Below are 10,101 nucleotides of genomic sequence, written 5' to 3'. Positions count from 1 at the left end.
ATGTTGTGCCGAACTTCTAACCTAGATTAAGCACCCATCCATGTACCTATCCAAATGCCGCTTAAAGGTCGCCAATGATTCTGACTCTGCCACTCCCATGGGCAGCGCATTCCATGTCCCCACCACTCTCTGGGTAAAGAACCCACCCCTGACATCTCCCCTATACCTTCCACCCTTCACCTTAAATTTATGTCCCCTTGTAACACTCTGTTGTACCCGGGGAAAAAGTTTCTGACTGTCTACTCTATCTATTCCTCTGATCATCTTATAAACCTCTATCAAGTCACCCCTCATCCTTCGCCGTTCCAAGGAGAAAAGGCCGAGAACTCTCAACCTATCCTCGTACGACCTGCTCTCCATTCCAGGCAACATCCTGGTAAATCTTCTCTGCACCCTCTCCAAAGCTTCCACATCTTTCCTAAAGTGAGGCGACCAGAACTGCACACAGTACTCCAACTGTGGCCTAACCAAAGTCCTGTGCAGCTGTAACATCACTTCACGACTCTTGAATTCAATCCCTCTGCTAATGAACGATAATACTCCATACGCCTTCTTACAAACTCTATCCACCTGAGTGGCAACCTTCAAAGATCTATGTACATAGACCCCAAGATCCCTCTGTTCCTCCACCTTACTAAGAACCCTACCATTAACCCTGTATTCCGCATTCTTATTTGTTCTTCCAAAATGGACAACCTCACACTTGGTAGGGTTGAACTCCATCTGCCACTCCTCAGCCCAGCTCTGCATCATATCTAAGTCCCTCTGCAGCTGATAACAGCCCTCCTCACTGTCCACAACTCCACCTATCATCGTATCATTTGCAAATTTACTGACCCACCCTTCGACTCCCTCATCTAAGTCATTAATAAAAATTACATACAGCAGAGGACCCAGAACTGAACCCTGCGGAACTCCACTTGTAACTGAGCTCCAGGCTGAATATTTACCATCTACCACCACTCTCTGCCTTCGACCGGTTAGCCAGTTTTCTATCCAATTGGCCAAATTTCCCTCTATCCCATGCCTCCTGACTTTCCGCATAAGCCTACCATGGGGAACCTTATCAAATGCCTTACTAAAATCCATGTACACTACATCCACTGCTCTACCCTCATCCACATGCTTGGTCACCTCCTCAAAGAATTCAATAAGACTTGTAAGGCAAGACCTACCCTTCACAAATCCGTGCTGGCTGTCCCTAATCAAGCAGTGTCTTTCCAGATACTCGTAAATCCTATCCCTCAGCACCCTTTCCATTACTTTGCCTACCACAGAAGTAAGACTAACTGGCCTGTAATTCCTGGGGTTATCCCTATTCCCTTTTTTGAACAGGGGCACAACATTCGCTACTCTCCAGTCCCCTGGTACCACCCCCGTTGCCAGTGAAGACGAGAAGATAATTGCCAAAGGTTCTGCAATTTCCTCTGTTGCTTCCCACATAATCCTAGGATATATCCCGTCAGGCCCGGGGGACTTGTCTATCCTCAAGTTGTTCAAAATGTCCAACACATCTTCCTTCCTAACAGGTATCTCTTCTGGCTTATCAGTCCGTTTCACACTCTCCTCTTCAACAATACGGTCCCTCTCGTTCGTAAATACTGAAGAGAAGTACTTGTTCAAGACCTCTCCTATCTCTTCTCACTCAATACACAGTCTCCCACTACTGTCCTTGATCGGACCTACCCTCGTTCTCGTCATTCTCAGGTTTCTCACATACGCATTAAATGCCTTGGGGTTATCCTTGATCCTGTCCGCCAAGGATTTTTCATGCCCTCTCTTAGCTCTCCTAATCCCTTTCTTCAGGTCCCTTCTGGCTATCCTGTATCCCTCCACTGCTCTGTCTGAACCCTGTTTCCTCAACCTTATGTAAGCCTCCTTCTTCCTCATGTCATGCTCTCATCAAACTCGGCTGAAGCAGACATGAATTGAGTGGACCCTATGCAATGTGAAATATTTACACGTGATATTTAAAACAGGGGACCATGCCCACCATCTTTGTGCTCCCAGGAAATCAAACGTTACTGTCCATGGACTCAGCCTGTGAGAATCTGACCGTCAGGCACAGCTTGTTTTCCTGACTGTTTCCATCGGTTCCCAGCCATCCCTGTAGATACACCATTCTCAGCTGAGCACAGCTCACACCAATAACACGCTTACCCCATTGTTTGGCCAAACACTTGCAGAAATTCAAGTTTCGCTACGAGCCAACAGGAATTGCCACCACGCTTGTTCAGGTTGAACCTGCTTTCACTGAGAGTGAGCGGCGAGTCCTGCTTTGGATCCAGACAAAGGCCCATTCGTGAATGGGAGGAGAAGGAGTTTATCAAGATGGAACCCAACACCTACTTCCCTGAGAATTGGAAAGCCCTACATCCCAACCCTGGTCAGATTGACCTTGATGAGTATGTATTTCCATTCACTGAACACCCCTTCCTGTATAACAGTATTCTGCAAGTGCCTTTCTAGAAATGGGGAAGTAAGTCACAAGCCGAGCCATCTTGGACAGGAATAATTTCTCATAATGGAGCAGTGTTACTCTGAGTTAGCCTGACACATTCTCAGATTGCATCTGTCTGAGGCAGAGTGGGTGATAGTTTCTCATTCACACACTATTCCCCATGACAGAACATGTTGATTTTGCCCCAGCCCTATATGCCTGAGCCCTTTATCATGCACTGCGATCAGTCTCAATCACATTGATGTGACACCAGTTGTGGATATAGCCCAGACCCTCCCACAAACCACCCATCCATCCATTGACTCCATCTACACTTCTCATCTCTGTGAAAAGGCAGCCGGTATCAAAGAGCCCTCCCATCCCAGTTATCATCACTCCCAACTTCTTCAGTCACGCCGCAGATTCAAAGGTGAAAGGTTAGTGCCAAAAGGGTCAAGGACAGCTTCTTTCCTGCTGTGAATAGACTGCTGATTGGACCTCTCATATGTACATTAGTTCGCTCAATGAGCTGGAAGGTTTGTTTTCAGATGTTTCATCACTAAGACTAGGCAACATCATCAGTGAGAGTATTCACACTTTTCATTGCACTCAGGTACATCTGACAAGAATTAATCAAATTAACCCAAATCAGCATTCTGTCTAATCCAGGTACAGTGCGCCAGGGACCTCCCCTTTACCCACTGCCCAATGTACTCCTTCCACTAATTCAGAGACACTGACTAAACTTTCTTTCCCTTTCACAAACCCCTTGCTGGCTCTTCCTCACTATCTGGAGTATTTCAGATACACAGTAGAACCACTTGAGTCATTGATTCCATCAGTGTCCCAATGACAGATGTCAGACTAACTCTCCAATATGTTCCCTTCTGGAATACAGGCAGGGCATATGCTGCTTTGCAGTCTGATGGAACACTTCCAGAATCTGGGGAATCCTGGAAAATTCACACCAACAAATCTCCTGCTGTATTAGTGCTGCTGTGAGGACCTTGTTGTGAAGTCCATTAGGAACTAGGAGTGTCCCTCCCACAGCTCTCTCACTGTGTTCAGTATCAGTTCCCTCCTGATGATAATCTCCCCAGGTTCCTCCACCCATTGCCCACCCTGATGTCCATCTCCCAGTGGAAGGTGTTTGTTTCCTCCACAGTAAAGATGGAAGGTGAATGAGCTGCTGTGTTATTGTTCCATGTTCCTTATTCTGTGTGTTGAATTCCCCATTCTCACTCTCTGGGGGATCCACACTGATGGCCCTCGCTCTGCTGCTGTTTCATGACCCGGAGAACTTTCCTCGGTTTGATCAGAGACTCTCATTTTGTCCACCTGAGAGATCTGTTCGATTTTCACTTTGCTGCTGCTTTCGGGTTTTGTCCCACCATCTGACCAGTCAGACATCTTTCTGCATGGTATGTTTCTGTTCAGCTTGATCGTTCTCTCATTTAATTCGTTATCCACTGTCGGTGGGTCTGCCCCACACTATGACAGAACCGATTATTTCTGTAATAAAGTTAGTGTTGTGCTCTCCCTCCATCTCTCTACCTCCTCCCTCTGTCATTGTTCCCAGTGAGAGCCAGGAGCCCATGGGGGAGACATGGAGAGACTGGGGGAATTGCTGGGACCCACTTTGGGTAACCGACAGGATGTCCCGGTTTTGGGAGAAACTGCTGTCGTTCCACGTTGGGTGAGAGTTAGACAGAGCCAGTCCCACATTCGATCTGGAGAGTGATCGCTTTCCAATCGCTGCTGTTTCTGCCTGGGGATTTCCCATTCCATTTCATCACAGCCAGCAGTGACTGTGCTGCTGCTGCTGGTTATAAAGAGGTTTTAGTGAGGAGCAGCAGCAGTTATAGAGCAGGCAGCTCCCTCCCTGAGAGAGAGAGAGAGAGAGAGACAGAGACAGAGACCCTCAGACATAGCCTGAGTGGACCCGAGAGAGACTGAGCCCAGCGAGTTCCCTCTGCCCCCTGACAGCATGGACACTGAGGCCAAGTTCTTGGAGCTGGAGAATGGGGGGCTGCTGCCCATCAGGGAGTCAGGCTCCAACACAAGCTGTTTCTGGCGGGCTCTGTGTACACTCGCTGTCCTCGGCTTGTTGCTGCTATCGACCTTTCTCTTCCTGCTTCAGTTTGGAGTGCTCTCTCCAAACCAGGTGAGGATCTGCCTTGGGGAGGGTGTTCTTGGAGACTAGCGCTCGCCTTCCACTTGCCGCTTGCATTGCCCCGGGGACAGGGACTTGTTTGGAAGCGGGCACTTCAAGCTGTTGAAGGGATTTCACTCTCAGTTCGTGCTGCAACTCTGCAGCGAAACAGCAAACTGACCCCCAGCGCTTCAGCCAGGCCGGCCCTTTAACTGCAGTCTCTCCAACAGCGAGAGCGATTTTCCCCCAGGACCCTGCTCAGTGCCCAGCCTGAGCTGAGGGAACTGTTGGAACTGCTCCCTGTTCCATGGGAGCCGCCGGATAAAGGCGGCTCTCTCAGTCTGTGCTGCCGGCGCTACTAAAGGACAAGCAGAGCCTGGCAGCTGTCCCTCTGAGAGTGACGGGGGTGGGCTGGGGGAGGGTCACTCAGCCAGTCTGTATGGGGTCAGCGTGTGTCTGTACACAGTGGGGATGGGGAATAGGCTGGCTGGGTCACTCCGGCTCTCCAGGGTATCCTGTCTGTCCTGGACAGTGTCCAACACAGGGACTCCAACCGAGTCAGTGTCTCCAATCGCCTGGATCACATTGTGTTTCTGTCCAACACCGGGTGGTCCCTAAAGCCCACCCAGCCGCAGCCCTGGGTTGGGCACCAACTCCTGTTCGGTGGAGCGGAATCTCGAGTCAATTTCACATCTTAACCCTTGTTCTTGTTGAATTCCTTCAGGGTTCGAGATCAAAGCTGGAAGTCTCCCATCCCTCACTGACAACAGCGGCTCAGACCAGCGGTAAGTGCTGTCAGGATCAGTGCTGTTTCTCGGACCCATCTCTCCCTCACCCTCTGGGACATTCCTCATTAATATTTTCATCAATATCTTTCCTAACATTGCTGCACCATTCTCCCTTTATCATTGTTGTCCTTGAGCGATTTGTCTGTTTTCCTGACTCCCTCTCAGTCTTTCCCACAAACTCTCTCAGATTGCAGCAATACTGGATTCGAGATGTTCTCTCGGAGTCTCCTCCCACACATGCTGCCAGACCTGCTGAGTTTCTCCAGCCTTTTCCATTTGGCTCTCATACACTCTTTCCTCTCATGAGCCCACCTGTCTATCTGTCCCTCCTTCACCTCCCCCCCTCCCCTCCCTCTCTCTGTGTCTGTCAGTCTGTGCTCTGTGGGTGATCCAGCAGGGTCTGAGTTTTTGTCTTTTCCATTTCCAGGTTTGCCCCTTCTCATGAAGCAGGTGGGGAGTGACCCCCGGCCGAGAATCGCAGCTCACCTGACAGGTACACAACTGTTCTCAATGTGACAGCATCCTCGAGAGAATAGGCCCCAGCAGCTGGGAGGGTGCAGGGGTGGGTTGGGAAGGTGCTAACTCTCTTTATCAATAATGCAATGTGGAGAGAGCATTGGAGGAGGAGAGTGGGAGATAACAGGGTCCTGGGCAAAGAGAAGGGGTTGTGGTGTGAATTGGTTCATCTGAACACAGAGACAGCAGCACAGGCATCAGAGATGAAATCCTACTGTGACCGGCCTCTCCATGGATCAGGGTGACAAGGGAGCTCAGTTTCCAATTAAGATGCAGACCGTCCAGTTTCTTTCCCATGGTAAATCGTGGGATCTTACTGTGCACAAAGTGATGGCTCCATTTCCTGAAATAATACAATTGCTCCTTCAGTAACACCTCCTTGGTTGTGAAGTGCTTTACCGTATCCACGATATCCTGGTGCTACGTCAATGCGGGCTAGTTATTTCTCTTTGTTTGATCCTCATGGTGTCTTCCCTCTCTCTCTCCCACCCCTGCCCCCTCAGCTTCCCCAACCAGCAAAGGAGGGACCGTGATTTGGCAAAATGAGAGTGATTCCACCTTCACCGAGGGCCTGGAGTTCAGGGACAACCATCTCATCATCAAGAGGCCTGGACAGTACTTTGTCTACACCCAGGTGGTCTTCCACAGCATGGAGTGTCAGCCCCAGGCTGTCTACCTGAGCCACGAACTCACCAAGCTGTCGCCAAGTTATCCCGAGGAAGCCATTCTACTGAAAGCCACCAAATCCGCCTGCCACTCTCACCAACGCAAGGAGCCCTGGTACAAAACCTCCTACCAGGGAGCCATCTTTGAGTTCCTGGAGGGAGATCAGATCTTCTCCAGGGTTAACGAGGAGACAACGGGATATGTAGACACAGCCGAAGGGAAGACTTTCTTTGGAATATTTGCTGTATAATTTTCCTGGAACATGCACATTGATTATCAATGACTGATCAAGAATTTCAAATTGAAATTCATCGCAAACTGACAAAGACACATTGTCTTCTTATTGTTAATTGTGCACAAACTAGATTAATTTCTGTTGTATTTGATTTCAAGAGTTTGCAACAACAGAATGTGTCAGATGTGTGTGGCTTTGAGGATTGGTGGTGCAGTGAAGTATCAGAGTAAATTTTCAGTGATGCAATTTCAGCTTTGTACAAAGCACAGAATGGTATTGGTCAGGGAATCTGTGCTTGTCTCCAGCTAACATCTAGGTTTGATGGATTTACTGGCCTCCACCTGTCACTATAATGTCCCTGCTTCTAACATCCCTTTAACACTGGGCCCAGGTGGAGGTGCTTCACTGCTGTGTAACATTGATCCTGTTGGGTGAGTGAATTCGATTGGAACAATGTGAAGAGAGTTGTTCAGAAATTGCATTCCAAATCTGCTGTTTCTGATTGATATGAACACAAAGCCTCACAGATCGTATAATTTATTTCCTATTTAAATTGTGTTTTCTGTTGCTCACTTTATTTGAATTTGTCCTCCTCAGGTAGAAATTTGTTTGTCTATCCCTGGAGTGAAAATGAAATCCAGGATCCTGGGTCTGATATTCAGACTGATTATTCCCTGAGACCATGTACTGGTCCTTGTAGAGTATGGTCTATTCCTCATTATTGATTTACATTCCAAAGGATCACTGCTATCTTTGTGAAAAATGAAGCAAGTTGATTGAGTTCGCTGTTGGGTGAGGAATGCCAAAGCACGTTCTCAGCTGGGCATTGGCTTTCTACCTCGACAATGTGATTGGTCAATTCTTCACAGAATCTTCCCTCCCTTGAGTCCATATGGTCAGCACTGCAATTCAAATGGTGACAGAACATTCAGCAAACACCAAGATGTTGGCTCACTAAATGTTGGCCTGTTCCTGATCTGATGGGACGATATTGTGCTCCTACAGCTTCGTCCTAGTCAATGTTGGAGGGGATTGTTTGCTGCTCTGATCCAAGGGGAATGATTGAGATTGTTCCTTCATGGCAATGTTACCTTCCCTTTGTACCTTGTACTCTCCATTGGTCACCCTTCAGACTGGGTAATGCACAGTAAGATCCCAGTAATAAATCTGATTGTCGCTGCATGCCGAGAGATTCTCTGTCTCGAATGAGGGACCACTGAAATTTAATTGCAGCTCATAGACCAACCTGAGTGTTTGTGTAAAACTGTAACATCTGTTCTATAGGTGTCCTTTAGTGACAATGATATTGTCAATGTTAAGATATTTCAGATTGATATAAGTTATTATTTAATTCTATTTATCAATGGTTGTATTTATATTATTTATATTAATATTTATGTCTGCAAACATAAAGAGAAATTAATAAAATTATTTGAAGAGTGTCTAATGTTTCCTTCTGGCTGTTGTACATTGGTTTGGGTTTGGAGATGTTCCTGGACAGTGTTTAAATGAGAGGGTCCACTTTCTACTCTGTTCCAACTGACTGTTTGATTGATTATCACACTGGGAATTTGGGATAGACAGTTTAGAGCTGGGCAACTTTATGGGATTGGGAGATTGTAAATCTGAGATAACAAAACCAGATCTTGGTAATCTTGTCGGGAGAGGAGATTGGGAATCTTAGAGAGGGAATCCAGAGTTTGAAAGAAGAAATTATAAAGAGAAAGTCATGTGACCTACCCATAAGCCTCCTGTCTCTTTCAATGAGATGTGGATGACAAATTGAAAATACCTGAACAAATACACTGGCTCATGTTTCTCCCACTTTCTGCACATAGGCATTTCTCCCCATCTCTGTCTGAAATGGCCATCCCCCTAATTCTGGGACTGTAGTTACACATCCTGTCCAACCTGGGTGGAACCACCTGCCTCTCAGCATCTCTCCTGATGAGCCATTAGAATTGGGTCTGTTTCAAAGAGATCACATTGTACACAGTTCAACTCCAATGTGCATCTCTCCAGTCTCCCACACATCACTGCAGGAACCAGAAGATTAAAGCAAGTGTGTGAGGATGGGATTTCAGACAGAGTGCAGTCGGTGCCTGACATGCCCTGCCAGGGGAGGTGACAGAAGCAGATACGAAAGCAACAGTTTAGAGATATTTGAGCAGACACAAGAAACAGGCAGAAACTCAGGGATATAGGATTAGTTTATATGAGCATCATAACTGGCACAGAGATATTGAGCTGAAGAATGTGTTTCTGCTCTGTAATACTCTATGTCCCATGTTTGAAAAATGCCCAAATTGCTCGAAACAGTGACAGGAAGGTAACGTCTAAGTGTGGAAGGAAGAAGCAATACTTCCCTATCAGATCGGTTCTCGACAAAACGCTGAGAAATATTCAGTTTGCAATCCAGTGTCACTAAACCATATCCACTGTATAACCAACAGGCTGGCAGTGTGGTTTTTTAGAAGATGATAAATTAGTGAATTTGTTGTAAAAGTACTCAGGCCAAGTGTAAGAACTGTTTAAAAGTTAAAAGTATGTGGTGTATTTCAGAAAGCAAAACACTTACTGCAAATCTCTGAGACACAACCACAGACATCCAGCGCTCAATGTCAGAACGGCTCACATGTTCACAAGAGAATAGACGTTTTTCAAAGGGAAACATTTAAACGTCCGACAGCACAGCCAATACTTAAATGCTTTCTATGTCTTGAAGGAGATGCAGTAAATCTGCAGCTCATGGATTAACTCTTGTTTGGGAGTTAACCCTTTATTTACCTTTGTTCTTTTCCAGGGAAGTGTTAAAACACTTTATATGCAACATAGAACATAGAACATAGAACATAGAACATAGAACATAGAACATAGAACAATACAGCACAGAACAGGCCCTTCGGCCCACGATGTTGTGCCGAACTTCTAACCTAGATTAAGCACCCATCCATGTACCTATCCAAATGCCGCTTAAAGGTCGCCAATGATTCTGACTCTGCCACTCCCATGGGCAGCGCATTCCATGTCCCCACCACTCTCTGGGTAAAGAACCCACCCCTGACATCTCCCCTATACCTTCCACCCTTCACCTTAAATTTATGTCCCCTTGTAACACTCTGTTGTACCCGGGGAAAAAGTTTCTGACTGTCTACTCTATCTATTCCTCTGATCATCTTATAAACCTCTATCAAGTCACCCCTCATCCTTCGCCGTTCCAAGGAGAAAAGGCCGAGAACTCTCAACCTATCCTCGTACGACCTGCTCTCCATTCCAGGCAACATCCTGGTAAATCTTCTCTGCA

The 10,101-nt window shown here is 46.9% G+C and overlaps 1 protein-coding gene across 1 annotated transcript; it reads left to right on the top strand.

Annotated features, from left to right (window-relative positions):
* Window positions 1-4,130: 4,130 nt before the first annotated feature.
* On the top strand, window positions 4,131-8,104 carry LOC140455233 (tumor necrosis factor-like). Its single transcript, XM_072549958.1, has 4 exons — window positions 4,131-4,604; window positions 5,317-5,377; window positions 5,808-5,873; window positions 6,400-8,104. Exons 1-4 carry the CDS (start codon window positions 4,428-4,430, stop codon window positions 6,810-6,812), a joined length of 717 nt encoding a protein of 238 aa, XP_072406059.1. The 5' UTR covers window positions 4,131-4,427; the 3' UTR covers window positions 6,813-8,104.
* Window positions 8,105-10,101: the final 1,997 nt, after the last annotated feature.

Source organism: Chiloscyllium punctatum, chromosome 30, assembly GCF_047496795.1.
Source record: "Chiloscyllium punctatum isolate Juve2018m chromosome 30, sChiPun1.3, whole genome shotgun sequence".
NCBI lineage: Eukaryota > Metazoa > Chordata > Chondrichthyes > Orectolobiformes > Hemiscylliidae > Chiloscyllium > Chiloscyllium punctatum.
This window is presented reverse-complemented; position numbering and strand designations above follow the sequence as displayed.

Coding starts and splice junctions, on each gene's coding strand:
- LOC140455233 (XM_072549958.1), top strand. CDS start 4,428: ATGGACACTGAGGCCAAGTTCTTGGAGCTGGAGAATGGGGGGCTGCTG. Junction 4,605..5,316: donor GAGTGCTCTCTCCAAACCAG/GTGAGGATCTGC, acceptor GAATTCCTTCAG/GGTTCGAGATCAAAGCTGGA. Junction 5,378..5,807: donor AACAGCGGCTCAGACCAGCG/GTAAGTGCTGTC, acceptor TTCCATTTCCAG/GTTTGCCCCTTCTCATGAAG.